The 16,550-nt window shown below is 48.0% G+C and overlaps 1 protein-coding gene across 1 annotated transcript; it reads right to left on the bottom strand.

The window, feature by feature from the left end:
- Positions 1 to 4,076: 4,076 nt before the first annotated feature.
- On the bottom strand, positions 4,077 to 8,207 carry LOC127335330 (kelch repeat-containing protein At3g27220). The gene is made up of 7 exons (XM_051361952.2): positions 7,839 to 8,207; positions 7,000 to 7,179; positions 6,254 to 6,483; positions 5,924 to 6,094; positions 5,488 to 5,593; positions 4,783 to 4,989; positions 4,077 to 4,493 (listed from the first exon to the last, which is right to left on the bottom strand). Exons 1-7 carry the CDS (start codon positions 8,028 to 8,030, stop codon positions 4,329 to 4,331), a joined length of 1,251 nt encoding a protein of 416 aa, XP_051217912.1. The 5' UTR covers positions 8,031 to 8,207; the 3' UTR covers positions 4,077 to 4,328.
- Positions 8,208 to 16,550: the final 8,343 nt, after the last annotated feature.

The raw sequence follows: 16,550 nt of genomic DNA, 5'->3' as shown, positions 1-16,550 counted from the left end.
TGGCCGAATCCGAGAAGGATGCCACCGAGAAAGCTCGGGCGGAGGCAGAGGAGGAGGCGGCGGCCATCGCCGCCGTCCGGGAGTTCGAAGCGCGGGAGGCGCAGGAGGAGGCGGCCTCCATCGCGTTCATCCCCTTCGTCATCCTTGACGAGTAGATGTAGGATAGATGTAGTATGATCGCAATGTATGTATGATCCGTAGTATGATCAATGAAGATGAACTTCCTGGGGTTTTTATTTTTGAAAATACGGGGTCTGCTAGACGGAATGGCTCTTCCGTTAGCAATTTTTCGATACGGGGCGAAATACGAGCGTTATACGGGGCAGCGAAATACGGGGTCTGTTAGACATGCTCTTAGAATAATTGAAAATTTAAAGTTTGGTGCCGATTATTCCAGCTAATCACTAAAACTCTAGAGTCAAACAAGGCCTAACAGAGAATAGCTTACAAATTGTTCTACCAGTCGCGGCCATAGTGGTACTTATTGGTGAAATGCGCTACCAGCCGTGTGCCCTACGACACGCTACCGGTATGTTGTTATATTTGGTAGCAACGGGCAACATCGCTCGCTGCTAGTATGCAGATTACTGCTCGCGTGCGGAGCCACGCGCCGCCATTACATTACAGTGGTTTAGTTTGCACGCTGCCATTACTGTTATCTTTTTTTGCATGCATGTCAGCTTATTCCAGCTGACTTGGTAGCGTTTGTGCATAGGATCATCACTCTCTTTAATCGATCTCAATGAGAACCATGTAACAACATAACCACGAGATACCATTACAAATTCCAATTTTAGAAAGTAGGACCGACAGTATGAAAGTTTTGCATTTGACGCAGGGATAATCACCAATTTCCGTGTATCTACACAGTGTATGATGATATTTAGTAATTTAGATCTCCTATGGCCTTTACTCTCATAATGTATAACTCTTTCAATTTAAGGTAGCATGTTCTTATAAGAAAATTAATCACCTCTTTTCGTCGAGGCATTGTGGGCTAAAATTTCGAACAAGTAATTTCACCCCATTCTTGATTATCAACATATTCCTAATGAAAAATTTCAGGGAGTACAAAAATCTAAGCTTCAACTAAAATTAAGAATCGGTCCCAATGAAAATATTCCGTTAAAATTGAAATCTTATGATACATTTATTGTGATGTGTTCATCACAAGAGATAACCTTTAAATTGGACTTTGTGATTCCATGATTGCTTGTTTCGGTCGTGTGAGGAGTTTTGTTATACTATCATATTGATCGGGGCTGCCACTCTACGTTGGTCATCTGAGTTTCCGAGCTTGAACTTTTTGTATACAAACTTACAGATTATTTTTTCGGTTTACGTATTATCCACGGTCATGGCCCCGTGTGAGCACCGTTCTTGTGTCCTACCGAACCCTAGAGATGGTGGCCAAGGTAGCACCGGGGGGGTTTTAGGTGTGGCTTTGTGCGCATGTTTTCATGCAATTAGCCGTTTGACTTGTACAGCTATCCTGGTATTTGGCTAGGTAGCACCAGAGGGGTTTTAGGTTTTAGCAACAAAAAAAAGAAATTATTGTAACTGATCACATTACTCTTTATCGAAAAAACAAATGGGTTGGAGGAAATAACGAACATCTGTGTGCATGTTAAAGTGCAAAGATTGGGAGATGTTTAGTTAGTCGGTGCCACCTCTTGATGCGTTTTGGAACTGTAGATAAGCAATCGTGTGGAAAAGCTGGATGCCGAAAGTCTTCTTTATATAAAATCTTGAAATGCTTTAGACGCACCGGAACAAAAGGCAACCGAAGCGATTTTTATTGCAGAAAACCAGAAAGTGCTACACGAGCCAGCAGCTCTCTCGTGATATGGCTTGCTTTGCTATGAGCATGGTCCTGTGTACACTGGGAATGGGTTCTGTGGTCGTCAACAGAACAAGTTGTAGATGTCCAAAAAAAAAAAACAGATTACGTCTTTACAATTTACTGCACGAAAACATGCGAAATAAGGAGGATAATGTTTAGTGTACCTGTCAAAACATTTGGCGATCATCATATAACAAGGAGACATCCAGTCGCTTTATGGAAGTCTAACTAAACGGGTACAAAGTAGGAGGCGTCAGAGAACAGCACATTTGCCACTCCTCACAAAAAGCATGTGAGAGGTGTAACCGTGCAAGTTGTGTGAGTTGAAGTCAACTGTAATAATAGGTCAAGATGACGTTGATGCTTCAGAGGATGCACAATGGATTCACATCCAGTCAGAAGCTACTGCGAACTAAGGAGTACAGAGCAAAATAAGGCTCAGGTGGACTTTTGGATTTTTTTCCATAAAGGGAATATATTAATATCAAAACGATACCAATTACACCCAGCCTTTGCAACAACGCACCACCCTAATGGCACTACGGATGCACACAGCCAAAAAGAAGAAAAGAAAACTAAGAAACAAAAGTCCCGCTACAGTATCTCGAGCCTAACAACAGCAATACATCCACTGCCAAGACGACACCTGAAATACAGAATCTCCAAAAACGACGCCTCCAAGAAGGGAACAGTGCGCGAACACCATCGTCGCCCGATCAACGATCTTAGGTTTTCACCCTGAAGATAGTCCCCGCTCTCAAAACAATGCCTCCAACAAGGTCATTGCCGTGCACAACCGCTAAGGCCGTACCTTGGGTTTTCACCCCGAAAGGTATGACTCGAACTTCACCTCGTGTTGTCGCCCCCACTGTCAGACCGCGTCGGGAAAGCCCGGAACACCAAGCAAGTCCCTCAACAACGCGGAGACTTGGACCTCCCTTAGCTAGTCCTCCCCTCCGGCCTTCATGAACTTCTCTTCTTCCGACTTTCATCATGGATCCATAGTCACTTGATGTCAACACAGAAAAAGAGCTTCGCGCCGCTCCCTCCAGAACCAATCGGTCGGAATAAAAGCATGGGTGCGCACGACCGAATACCACCGATCCAGCAAACTCCAGGCAAAAAGCACGGTTACATTCGCCGGCGGAGCATTCCGGAACTCAACACTCCGGCTAGATCACGAGTCCAGGCCTCCGGTAGGTCTTCCTCTTCACGCAAGAGAGACCCTAGGACCACCGTCTTTATTCAGGTCGAACCCCCACGTCGGCGACCATCCCGGGCTGGCCACTCCAACCCTCCACCGGCGACTCCGTCGCCGGCTTCCAAGCATCTCCATCTCGCCGCCGGAATGCGGTGATAGATCGATAGATCCACCACCACCAACCGCAGGCCAACCCTCTCCGGCGAAGAAGAGGGCCACCTCCACCGTCTTACCCAAGGCTGCTGCCCCGGGCGACCTCGTGTCGCGGGTGAAGCCCGAGATCGCCTCCACTCACCGGCGAGAGGCGGGGGGAAATTGGCCCAGGCCATGAGCCTGGCCGCCGCCCACCACCAGCCCCTGTCGGAGTGCTGCGGAGAGCCGACGGGAGGAGGGAGGCCTCAGCGCTGGCCGCCGCCGCCCATCCCAACCGCACCGGCCGAGGGAGAGCCGACGGGAGAAGGGGGCGCAGCGCAGGCCGCCGCCGCCCAACCCATCCGCGCGCCCGCCATGCGTCGAGGAAGGGGATCCGGCCGCCGTCCACCAGGCGTCGACGAGGAAGGGCCCCCGCCGCCGCCATGCCCCGAGGGTCTTTGCCCCGGCGGCGCTAAAGGCGGCGGCGGCAGCGGCGTTTAGGGCTGGGGAGTTACGGGAGGGCTGGGGAGTTACGGGTGTATTATCCGTGCTTTGTGCTCCTAGGCCCGAATCAGCGTTCGGTGGACTTTTGGATGAGGGGTAATTTTCTAGGAACTCTTGTACTCCCTCCGTCCCATGAAAGTTGTCTAAGATTTGTCAAAATTCAGATGTATCTTAGTTTAGATTTTAACTTGTCAGTACTCAGTACCCCTTTGCCCTTTGGATGCAAATAATTTTTGAAGTTTGAATTATGATTTCTGCAAGTAAAAGGAGATAGTAAAGACAGTGAGAATGTTTCAGTACCTGATATAACTAGCAGTATTTATATCCAAGATATTTCTCTCCGGCGATTCGGTATACAAGAGTAAGATGGTTCATCAAGAAACACTACAGTATATGTTAGTCTGCAAGATTAGGACAGCTGCATAGAATAATCGATCCTCTGTACAAAGTCGTTAAAAGTGAGCCGCTCTATGGTATAACTACAAAAAACATACTACAACAGACCCGTCACATAATGTGATGGTGCATGCTAAATCAAGCCAATTCGTCTGACGATAAACGACTCGCCCACCAAAGGGGAATGAAACGGTTATGTGCCAAAAGAATACATAAAGAATGCCCAACTCGTATCTGTTCTCCGTTAGAAAATCACAACTGCAACTTAGTTCTCCACATACAACCGACAACCTTTTTAGGAGATGGGTTGCTTGGGCCTTTGTCTCGTTGCCCAGAAGTGAAGTACAGCCAGCCATCCCAGTATCCTACCAAAGTGGTCTTGATTCGGAAAGGTAACCGCCCGATCACACTCCATTCCTGTATGCAGATGGAATTTCAGTAACATCACAATGCGTCTTTTGAAGATTCTCGTCCCATCGTTTTTTTCTTAACCAAATTACTTAGCTTGAAATTTGGCAGAATATCATTCTAGATTACAAATTTCGATGGGCAGAATGCTTTAACAGTATTTGAGAGCAGACCATAAAAAGAAGCACCACATGGCAAATAACAGCATGTTAATAGTAACCTAAGGCAATATTTTCCCATCTTCCCCTCCTTTCATGAACTATTTTCTTAGAAAAAAGGTGTAAGGAATGATATGTACCAGTGTTTCCAAATTGAACCGAAATACTTCGCCAACCAAGGTCATCTTTTTAGTTATTGGGTGCTTTTCTGTGGTCCCACCAGCAATAATTAGAGAATTGTTGACATTCGTCCAAGCAAACTCTATATGTGAATCTGGCTTTGGAATAGGTGGAAGTTCTTTCCACTTCATTCCGTCATCAAGCATGTATACATCACTGTACACTATCTGCATAGGGAGAAGGTCAATAGAAGAGTTAAGATGAGAAAATTCTGTAAGAGAACAATGTAACTAGAAGATGAAACATTTCACCGAAGCAAGTTAATTAACGTGTGACCTAAGAAATCATCATCTTTCGGGTAATCCATCCCATTATGGTAAACATGATTCGACAGATGGAACAGATAAAGCATGAGAACGATTTTCGACAGATAGGGCATAATGTATTGTAACTACTCATGGAACAAAAGACTTGTTTTTTCTTCTATAAAAAATGCACTCCAGTAGGTTCCTGTGCTGCTTATCCAAGAAATCGGACTCGCGGTGTAGATCATGCTAGGTGTTCAATGTCAATTTAATAGACGCAGGCATGCATGACATATTGGTAAGATCCGCAACTAATGCACTAACTGATCTAAGTTCATATTTAAAATGTAAAACTTCCTGCTTCACATGTAGCAATTATCAAGTCTTCTTATATACCGATTAATCAACATATCAACATACCTCACTTCTTCTTACACATTTAAATATAGGTGATCCAGGCTTGGCCATAAAATCTCCTTCTTGACCACCAATAATAAGCAGCTTATCATTAGCAACAACACAGGCCCTGATGCAAAAGAAGTCAGGATCAAGGTATTAAGCTGCTAAACAGTACATCAGTATTGTTTTGGATTCAGGTTATGTGTCATGTAAATCATCATCAACTTTGCCTACTGTGCAACCAAATTTCTAACCCAGAAAGTATTCTAGTAATAATAATTGATTTACAAGATAGCCGACCAGAAAACAATTGATTCACAAGACGACCTAGCACAAAACGTTCAAAGATACCAGACGAAGAAATATCAAGAGTTTAAAATGATATAAGGTGTCTAGCAATTTCCCTTAAGAACGAAAATGACGACAAAAGATGTCATGTGAAGGCAAAGCAGCAAACCTATGTGGACCGCCACGTGGGACTGGTATCTCACTCCTCCACTCTTGCTCTAATGCTTTCCCATCCTTCACTGCGAGGCTCCAATGTTCAAGTCCAGGTTCATGTCTGTCCTCCTTACTGCCACCCATCACATGAAGCCTCCCTCTCCAAAGTTGTGTGGCTGGAGCATACCTGAACAAAATATTTACAGAAAGAAACTGAAAAAAGAGAATGGCAAATCTTCAAAATCCAAAGGTAGTATTTAAATTAATAGAAGAATGCAAGCACAAGTAAAAATGATGCATAATATGATGCCTAGGTTTAACCAGGAAAATGAAAGAAGACTTGTACCTAGGAACTGGCAATGGAGGTAAATCATGCCATTCTTTTGTCTCAGTGTCCAGCACAAAATTTCGAGCTGTAGGTCCCCTACACTGTGGGCCGTACTGTCCAGTTACAACATAGATAAACCTTCCATCTGTAACCATCCCGAGATGTGAATGTGCCATTTCCTTTGGCATATCAAACTTTCCTCCCCATGTGTTATCCGAGAAATTGTAAATATCGACATGAGAATGCACCTAGAAATGGAGAGCATTGGAAAGTTACAAAAGATAACATCACCGACACATGGAAATAACTAAATGGTAGACCTTAATGTTCTGCAATGACGAAAACAACATTACAGAATATGCCAACAAGAGCACACCTGAACTTTAGCCTAATGCTCATTCCTTTATTCAGTTTAATTTGTCAAGTCTACAGAGTATAGATTAAGGTGGGTGCAATCAGCCAGATACTCACACTACAACAGTAGAGAGTGCAGTTTTTCCCCCTCCACAACTATGGCAATTATTGCGGATTCAACTTTCAGTTAACACAGTACAGGTGGCCAATTTGAGTCATTCAAAGTAAAATTATACTTCTCTGTCATGGCTTACAAATAAGAAAAGTATTCATGTAAGACTGCCTCACTGCTTCCCATGTACTAACATGTGATATATGCTGTTCTTCATCAAGCATCAGATCTTAGATATTACTTACGAAAAGTTAGGCAAACATTGGAAACTAATAAAAGATCAGGCAAGATTCCTCACATAGTTGATGGTGCCATATCCAGCAAACACAAATAAGAGATTCTTAATCTGTATAGCAGCACCATCCAAACGTGGTACAGGTGCTTCCGCCATCTGCTCCCATTGCAATTCTGGTGCTGCTAAATCCGCAAAAGTGGCACTTATGTCCATGGAGCCTGTAGATGTATTGTCTTTCGTTTTCTGTACAACATAAGTTATAAGTATAACATAGCTAGTTCTGAAAGAAACCATTGTACATAATGACGATAATAAAACAAATAGACAACTCAAATCCAAGTCATAGACTATAGCAAAAACTACTCCTGACATAGGTCTTCACAATTAACAAATTAATTAATTAACTGTTTAGGAGTTAAGTTCTAACATATTATGAAATCAACAACGGCTTAAGAAGGGATGTGATCCACCTACACTGCCCTTCGACCAGCAAGGAAAATAATGCCCACTGTAGCCAAGCAAGTGAGCAACATGATTATTTGTTCCCCGTTCTACCAACTAGAAATCAGTTTTGCACAACCGAGACACGATGTAGATACATTGCCACAAGAAGCAACCATTGATCTACTCTCACAGCTTACACCTAACAATCAAGCACGCTGTTCGCGTGAACTGCATTAGGTCGACGGAAATTACGAATCGAGAAGTTGACGGCAGTAGAGGCAGGGCAGCAAATGGATTTCTGCCCCTCCTGCCAGAGAGTATAGGACGCTAATCGCACACCCCGACAGCAATAATTTCCAGCCAGATCTCACTAATCGCACGCCCGGACACTGCCGGAGCAGAACAATTGAAGGCAGTGGAGTTTCCCTAAGCGTCGGGTTTAAGATTTGGGGGCTCACCTTCGACGCCGAGGGCGGCGGCGACGCCGTGGGGCGAGAGGAGATATCGAGCCTCGAGGACCAGATGGAGGAGGAGCCGGAACTGGAGGAGGCCCAGAGGAAGTCGGCGACGAGGACGAGTCCGAGGACGGCGACGACGGCGAGCGCCGCCAGGTGCTTCGCGGGCAGCACCTTGGCCGCCGGCCTCGCCATCGGTGTGTCGCTAGAACCTACAGGTGGCGGCGGCGGTGGCGGTGGCGGCGGCGGCGAGAGGAGCGTGTCAGTGACATGAGCGGCGAGCCGAGGAGATTCCGAGTTTATAGATGCACGGCACGGGCAGAGAAATAGTGAGGCCGCATTTTCGTTAACGCAAGATTTTTGATGGCGGCATTCAGGTTAAGGATGTCTATTCACTTGATCTGCAATATCTATCGATGATCTGCAATGCGTCGAAGAACATTTACGAGATTATGCAACTCGGTCGAGAAAAATGTGCGCAGCACACTGAAAGAAAAACTAATTTCACGGGTAACCCGTCTTCTACATGGACTGCCATATCATACGGGTTAGAGTTGCTGAAAAAAGGTATGATATGGCGCGTGGGTAATGGGCGAAGTATTAGAGTGTGGAGGGACAACTGGATTCCTCGCATCTCTAATGGTAAATCTTTAACTCCACGAGGTAATCGACGTATACGCCGGGTTTCAGAGCTCCTAGATGAACAAGGCAACTGGAAGGTGAATATGGTTCGAGAAATCTTCATACCGATTGATGCTGAAGCAATACTACAGATAAAACCATCTAGACGTGGTGACAATGACATACTGGCTTGGCAGCCTGAGGCGACTGGAACTTTTTCTGTACGTAGTGCATACAAATTAGCCCTGTCTGAACATCCGCACAGGGTGCTGATGGCAGCAACTAGCAGCATTAGTCCTGACGGAAAGAATCAGTGTTGGACGAGAATATGGCGTTCTTCAGTTCCACCGAAAGTGAAAATTTTCGCTTGGAAGGCTGCCTCCAATGGCCTAGCTACCGAGGAGAACAAGTTACGGCGACATATGCGTGTCACTGGATATTGTAACATCTGTTGTATGGAGATTGAGGACGTGACCCATGCACTATTTAGATGCCAGCATGCACATAATCTATGGGAAGAAATGAGGACAATATGGAGCTTGCCTGCTGATGCGGATCTTGCAGGTCCACCTAGTCATTGGTTTCAATCCATATTGTTGCAGATACCAGAGCATATGATTGACACAACACTGCTAATCACTTGGAGAGCATGGTATGAAAGGAATGAGGCAACCCATGATAAGCCCCTCCCAACGACTGAAGGATCCAAACGTTTTCTTAACAGTTACTTACGTCTGATCCGAGATGTCAAGGACATACCAACAAATGTTCTGATTAAGGGTAAGCAGCCAGTTGTAGACGTTGGGACCCTGCATGTCCCCCGTCAAAAGAAACAAGGCCAATTTAAAATCTGGACTAGACCACCGGCTGGATGGATGAAGCTCTCCATTGATGGATCTTACCATGCGGCTGATCATTCTGCCGGTACAGGAATTGCCCTACGTGATGAAGAAGGAAGGCTGATATTTACTGCATGTTGGTTTTTGGATGATTGCGTATCTCCTTTAGAAGCTGAGCTACGCGCATGCATGGAAGGTTTAGAACTTTCACATCAGTTCAGTCAATTGCCTATTATAGTTGAAACTGATTGTGCTCAGCTTGTGGAAGTTGTGAGTTCGTCGACGCAAGACAGATCCGCCCTTCTACATTTGATTTCTGATATAAAGAACTTGTCTAGTTGTGATAGATTGTGTAAGTTTGTAAAAGTGGAGCGATCGCAGGTTAGGGTTAGCCACTGCCTGGTAAATTTTGCAAGGACAGAACGCCGGACAGCTATGTGGTTAGGTTCTGGGCCTGAAGATGTCCTTCAGGTGCTAGACCATGATCGTCTTGTAACCCTTCCTGCTTAATAAAGTTCCTTTTTTCTCGCAAAAAAAAAGAAAAAGTAATTTAAGAAACCGGTGATACTAGTAATGACGTGGAAAATGTAAGTACTGTATATGCTTTTGGTTGATGAAAAAATTGTATATATGCTAGTACTAATGTTTATACCCTGGATATCCTCACACTTCATACAGTATGGCACGAAAAAGAATGCATCTCTCTCTAGGCTGGTCGAGAAGCGAGGTTTTTTCTTACTACTTTAACCCTACAGATGATAAAGGAAGCATTAGGTCACTTCTTTGAATAATGAGTGTTCGCACAATCTTTAAAATAGGGCTATGTTGCCCTTTATTTAAAAATGGGCATATAATACAATATACAGTGTAATTTTAAATTCTCGAGCAATAACTCGAGTTGTTGAGTTCGGAACAAATGTCACTTGCAAGTGACAAAGGTGGTAGAGGGGAATTGTTGACTGCCAAAACCCACCGGCGGGCAGCGACGGTCAACACTGTAGAGCCGGGAACAACCTAGAGCTGCGGCTGGCTGAGGTCCCTCCGAGCGACGGCCCGCAAAGCACTTCTGGTCACACGTCCGATGCTGAGTGCAAGGGCGTGCCACCTGACCTATACCTGGTCAGGAAGGTGATGGAGATGCCTCGCTTAGTTTCCTGCATGGCATACACGTAAACATTAAATAAGAGCCTCGATCGGCTCTCAGGTCATCCTGTGAATCGGCTCAAGGAGCCGATCCACCCATGATTCGTTCGGGGTGAACGAATATATGGTGGTCCTGCTTGATCAAGATAAAGCTAAAACGATCTACGACGATCTGGGGTTTTCACCGCATAATCGGATCATCCTACTCACGATTGGGCCTCGCGGCCACGCACGGTGATCGTAAGCCGATCCTAGATAGGGCCTAAAAACCAACACGAGGTTGATCCCCGGAACATCCTGTCTAGGACTAGCGAACGACACCCTACGTGCCGCTGGATCCTCCAACCCTTTGTAAGGCCTAACTATTGCAGATATTAAACTAATCCTTGTAGAACAAGGAGCAATCGTAACGGATCGGATCTACTAAATTAAGATCAAGCGGGGTGCCGCCCCCACACCTGAGATAGGTGTGAGGGCGGCTAGATATGCAAGGGTTGCACTACGATAGCATATGATACGAAGAACAATGCTAACCCTAACACATCTATGATAACTACGTTGCTCGCCATCAACAAGGCTTCAAAGACGAGCAACGCATGAACAACGTGGAGCTTGTCGCCCAGATCGCAAGATGCGATCTAGGCAGCATGTCGCTACCGGATAGAAACCCTCGAGACGATGGAGTTGGCGATGCGCCGAGATTGGTTTGTTTGGTTGAACGTGTGTTGTTGTTTATTCCATAAACCCTAGATACATATTTATAGTCCAGGGGACTTTCTAACGTGGGAATAACCCCCACCGTGCACGATACAAACTCTAACTTTTAATCTAAGATACAATCTACCATAATTAAAGATACACGGGCAATCCAGCCCAAACCCCTCGTGCAAGGCCGCTTCAGAGATCTTCTACACGTAATCTTCCAAGCCCATCTCTCGTACGGCCCACCTCCTGATTTGGCCAAAATCTGGTGATAACACATGCCCCCCTGGTTTTGGCAATGATAATTCCAAAACCACTCTGTTTTTCCTCTGAAGGGTCATGTCGTGGCAGAGCAGAGCCGTTGCAGTATCCGTCATCATTATGCCCTGTCTTCTCAGCTTCTCCGCAAAATTCGATAGCTCTGGTGTCATCTCCTCGAAAATTGTAATGGCATTAAATTTCCACCAGGCTTCTCATTATTCAAACTGTGCCGATTGATTAGCTCTTTTCATCCCCTTCCTCTGTTCCAGCCATCAGCACCCAAAAAACCCTTTCCTCCTGTAGCAATGTCTTCCTCTTCCTCTTCCCTCTCAGGCCTCCCCCTTCAATCCTTGCCGAAGAAGAAGAACGAGGACAACCTTCACTCCGAGGTGAACCCTCTCTCCTCCGATAATGAGAAGAAAGAAGGAGAAGTAGCGAAGGCCAAGGCCTCCCCCTCCGCCACGCTCCCGCCAAAGAAGCGCTCCCGTATGTGGGCGGACAGCGAGGACGAAGATGATGACGAGGAGGAAGAGGAGGAGGATGAATCCTCCGCCTCCATCGGGTACCCGCCGACCAAGCGCTTCCGCTCCTGGGCGGACAGCGAGGATGATGATGATGACGAGGAGGACGAGGCTCCGGCCAAGGGCTGGGGCAGCAGCGACGAGGAGCTTCCTGGGAGCAGCGCCGACGACATCGACGGCGGTGATGGCGAGGACAGCGACGACTAGTAGAATAGGACTAGTAGTAGCAGTGCACTAGGCACCAGATCCCTCTTTTGAGAGCCATCGGCTCTTTCTTGTAAAGCCACCCCTTTGAATTAATGAAATTGTTCTTTTAATTCGTCCTTCAATTACTCCAATTTCATTCCTTCCGCCTGTCATGCCAAGACCGATAGCAACGTATCGGCTTTTTTTTTCTTTTGGACGCCCGTGAAGCCGGACTCACATGCCGATTAGCACTTCTCAATCTCAGACTGCGATTTGATATCTGACCATAATTTTTCGCAATCCCTTAGCCGATGACTACTCATCGGCTATTTTGAGAATCCAGTCCCCTTTGCAGCGACAGGACGGTCCAACACTAAAAGCCGACGGCCTCCTTTCCCGATTCCTCTCCATAGCTTTAGTAGTCTTCTTCTGCAACACCTTACTACTTCAGAGAAGATCCTAATACAGGGCCGATCGATGTGACTCCAATCGCTCTCAAATCAGAGCATCTACCAAGTTAATCGCCCCGAGCCTTGATCAAGGCGAGAATATAGGCGAGGATGCACGGGTCGCCGATCAGCTTTCTTTGCGAACGTCGATGTTGATGCAAACTTTGAGCACATAGCCAGCAGTGTCTTGGTCTTGTATAACTGTACTAGAGTCGATGGCTGCGCATCGGCCGCTTCTTGCGCAAAATATTATTTTTATTTTGGCCGATTTTTCTTAATCGGCCCCCAATGTTTCATTGCACACATGTTTACACATGCTTATCTCGCACATGTTCATCCGACTATATGCCCCCGAGCCGAATCGCGGATGATCGCAGATATCGGCTTTCATGGTTAGCCGAGTAATCGCGCTTGCACGTCGGCTCCGCGAGGATTCGTGCTGACTTTCATCCGCCGACGTGGCCGCTGCCCAAGGATCGACGCTCGAACACAAGCGAGAACATGTGGTGAAGATAATTTTGGCCGATTGCCGGAATCGGCCTCCATATCCATTAGAGCGCTGACTGAAGGTTTTGTAATATTCCTTCATAATTTTGGGGCCGATCCCAAGGATCAGCCTCGCCCGTTTGCTCACCGGTTTAATCTTGCTACTCGGTCAGGTTGGTGGATAAAACCAACCCAACCTCTCGACTTGATGCGCCTGCTGCCGTCCGCCTTGAGTGCATCATAGAATCGTGGAGCACTAAGCTCCGTCGGAAGGACGAGCACCATGTTCGTGCCAGCCGATGTTTCATCATCGGCTTTCTTTTGCTTGGGACGCCACTCCATTTTCCGTGGACGACCTTCTTCATCCAGGGTTCGCTGAACTTTCGCAGCCAGATCAGGCCGTGCCTTCCTTAACGTATGCAAGTACAACCTTTCGGCTTCCTCCAGGCCGCGCAACCGCTGAACCCTGCGCTTTTGGGAACGGCTGAGTCCGTCGAGGCACCACCTTGGACGGTGGTACCTGTCTTCTTCTTCTTCCCGTCCCTCGTCTTCGAATCCTCGAGATCTGCCCACCGAGGGGACTCAAAGACGTTTGCTTTGTGGCGGGAGAGGCCCTAAGCGCTTGAACACGTACACGTTGGCTGCCTCCTTTTTCTTCTCGGTTGCATTCGGGCAATTGCCGATTGTGGGCAATCGGCTCATCTCTGAATCCCGGCAGTTGTCCGAAGAAGGGGCAGTCCGGTGCCTGGCGTTGTCATCTTGCTCCCTTGATTGTTCCGTGGCACGGCGCTCGTGCTCCTCCTCATCGTGATCGTGCCGACGATGTCTTCTGGCTTCTCTAGCCAGACGATCTCTTTCATCATCATCGCTGGATCGTCGGCGTCGGTCGTACTGACTCACATACTTGTTGAGGAGGTGATCAGAGAGGGGTCGCTGATATCTTATGTTTTTCACCTCTCCCTCTGTGACGTAGCGCTTGCCATCATGACGGAGCCGATCGCGTGGAGCGGCCTCCTCTGTGTCCTTGCTACGATTGCAGCTGCCCTCGTCTCCGTCTTTGCCGTAGTGGTTCCCTGTGTCCTACCATGTTGATGCTTTGAACGAGGATCCTGGCTGGCAACCTTCTGTGGTAAGTGCACTCCACCATATTAACGGCGGGAAAGGGCTGGGTGTCGACCTTCATGGCGTACTGGTTGAAAATTAGACGCCCTTTTTCTATCGCCGCTTGGATGTGCTGACGCCATACCCTGCAGTCGTTGGTGGCATGGGAGAGCGAGTTGTGCCATTTACAGTATGGCTTTCCGTTCAGCTCTTGCACCGTGGGGAATTTGAGACCTTCAGGAATCGTCAACTGTTTCTCCTTGAGCAGGAGGTCGAAGATTTGCTCAGTCTTGGTCACGTCAAAATCAAATCCCCTGGGTGGGCCTGGTGGCTTTACCCATTTGCAGGGCACGGGGGTTCCTCCCCGAGTCCATTCAGCCACTGCTACCTCTTGGTCTCCCGCAGGAACTTCGTCTTCCTCTGCATCGACCAGCTGCACGCTTGAACTTATCTTGGTACAGGTCCGGGTGGCGTTGTTCATATGCTGACAGCTTCTGAACCATGTGCGCCAATGAGGGATAATCTGCTTGGGAGGCCATGTCCTTGAGCTGTGTTGCAAGGCCTGTTACTGCCAACTCGACTGCTTCTTTTTCAGTTATACGAACCGAATAACATCGGTTCCTAAGATTCCTGAAGCGCTGGATGTACTCTGTCACAGTTTCTCCGCGCTTCTGACGTAGTTGTGCTAGATCGGCAATGCCAGACTCGGAAGGCTCTGAATGGTACTGCATATGGAACTGCTCTTCCAACTGCTTCCAAGTCCGGATGGAGTCTGGTGGCAAAGAGGTATACCATCCGAAAGCCGATCCCGTGAGGGACTGTGAGAAGAGCCTCACGCGTAGTTGATCCGACACTGAAGCCGGCCCTAGTTGCGCCAAATATCGGCCGACGTGCTCGATGGAGCTGGAACCATCTGATCCACTGAATTTGGAGAAATCAGGGAGCCGATATTTAGGTGGTAGCGGGATCATCTCGTAGTCGTCGGGGTACGGCTTGGAATAGCCGATTGCCCTCCTTTTCGGCACCATGCCGAACTGGTCTCTCAGATGGTACTGATTTGATCCGCCGTGCCGGCTGCAGGAGTTGAACTCTCGAAGATTCGCCGGGGTGGCATACTTAGCCAGCCATGTTTGCTTTTCCAGCTCTGAGCCAACTGCAGGAGCTGAGCTCTGGAGGTTCGTCGGGGTGGCGTACTTAGTTAGCCACGTCTGCTTCTCAAGCTCTGTTGCTGACGTTCCCCCTGTTTTCCCAGAAGTCCCTGATGTTGTGGCCTGGTTTGTCAGTGCCCAGTTGCCACAATCCGGCACATACGTGCACGTGTACCCGTGAGGGATCTCCTTAGGCGCCTCGGGCAAGAACTGGTAGTCACTAGGGTCACCACCAATCTTGTAGACAACGAATGCCGGTGTAGCCGGCACTTCTGGTGCTGCCAACGCATATGGCAGCGGTGGACGGGACTGGAGTGGCAACTCTCCTTGATGCGTCCCGAGGGCTGGTCCCCGACGGCGAGTACCGGTGCCTCATGATCTCCCTGGATCACGCGAAGAGCGACACGCTCCAACGTGTTGACCGAGGTTCTCGGAGTGACGGTGTAGCGAGTGAGCCACCAAGTAGTTGATCTCCCGCCGCGGGGACCTGGTGCGTTCCTCCGACGGGCGCGAGAGGTCTATCCCATCGAGTGCACTCTTGCGGTGAGAACCCTTCCATCTCGATACCATGGGAACGGGTCGTCTGAAAAGAGCCGATGAGGTCGGCTTCGAGGGTGACTTTGATCTCGTCATACCTCTTCTTGAGCTCGTCGGGCAGCTCCTCGTAGGTGACTGGCGTGCCGTCCGCCATCTCAGATGTAGATGGCGATGCGGTTGATGTAGAAGCTGGTCCCACCGGGCGTGCCAGAATGTGTTGACTGCCAAAACCCACCGGCGGGCAGCGACGGTCAACACTGTAGAGCCGGGAACAACCTAGAGCTGCGGCTGGCTGAGGTCCCTCCGAGCGACGGCCCGCAAAGCACTTCTGGTCACACGTCCGATGCCGAGTGCAAGGGCGTGCCACCTGACCTATACCTGGTCGAAGGTGATGGAGATGCCTCGCTTAGTTTCTGCATGGCATACACGTAAACATTAAATAAGAGCCTCGATCGGCTCTCGGGTCATCTGTGAATCGGCTCAAGGAGCCGATCCACCCATGATTCGTTCGGGGTGAACGAATATATGGTGGTCCCGCTTGATCAAGATAAAGCTAAAACGATCTACGACGATCCGGGGGTTTTCACCGCATAATCGGATCATCCTACTCACGATTGGGCCTCGCGGCCACGCACGGTGATCGTAAGCCGATCCTAGATAGGGCCTAAAAACCAACACGAGGTTGATCCCCGGAACATCCTGTCTAGGACTAGCGAACGAC

The sequence above is a fragment of the Lolium perenne genome, chromosome 2, assembly GCF_019359855.2.
Source record: "Lolium perenne isolate Kyuss_39 chromosome 2, Kyuss_2.0, whole genome shotgun sequence".
Taxonomy (NCBI): Eukaryota; Viridiplantae; Streptophyta; class Magnoliopsida; order Poales; family Poaceae; genus Lolium; species Lolium perenne.
Note: the sequence above shows the minus strand (reverse complement) of the source record. Positions and strands in the feature narration are given on the sequence as shown.

Excerpts from the sequence above, each read along its gene's own strand:
- LOC127335330 (XM_051361952.2), bottom strand. The coding sequence starts at position 8,030 with ATGGCGAGGCCGGCGGCCAAGGTGCTGCCCGCGAAGCACCTGGCGGCG. Across the intron at positions 7,180-7,838 it reads CGCCGCCCTCGGCGTCGAAG|AAAACGAAAGACAATACATC; the intron begins GTGAGCCCCCAA and ends TATGTTGTACAG. Across the intron at positions 4,990-5,487 it reads AATGTGTAAGAAGAAGTGAG|ATAGTGTACAGTGATGTATA; the intron begins GTATGTTGATAT and ends CTCCCTATGCAG.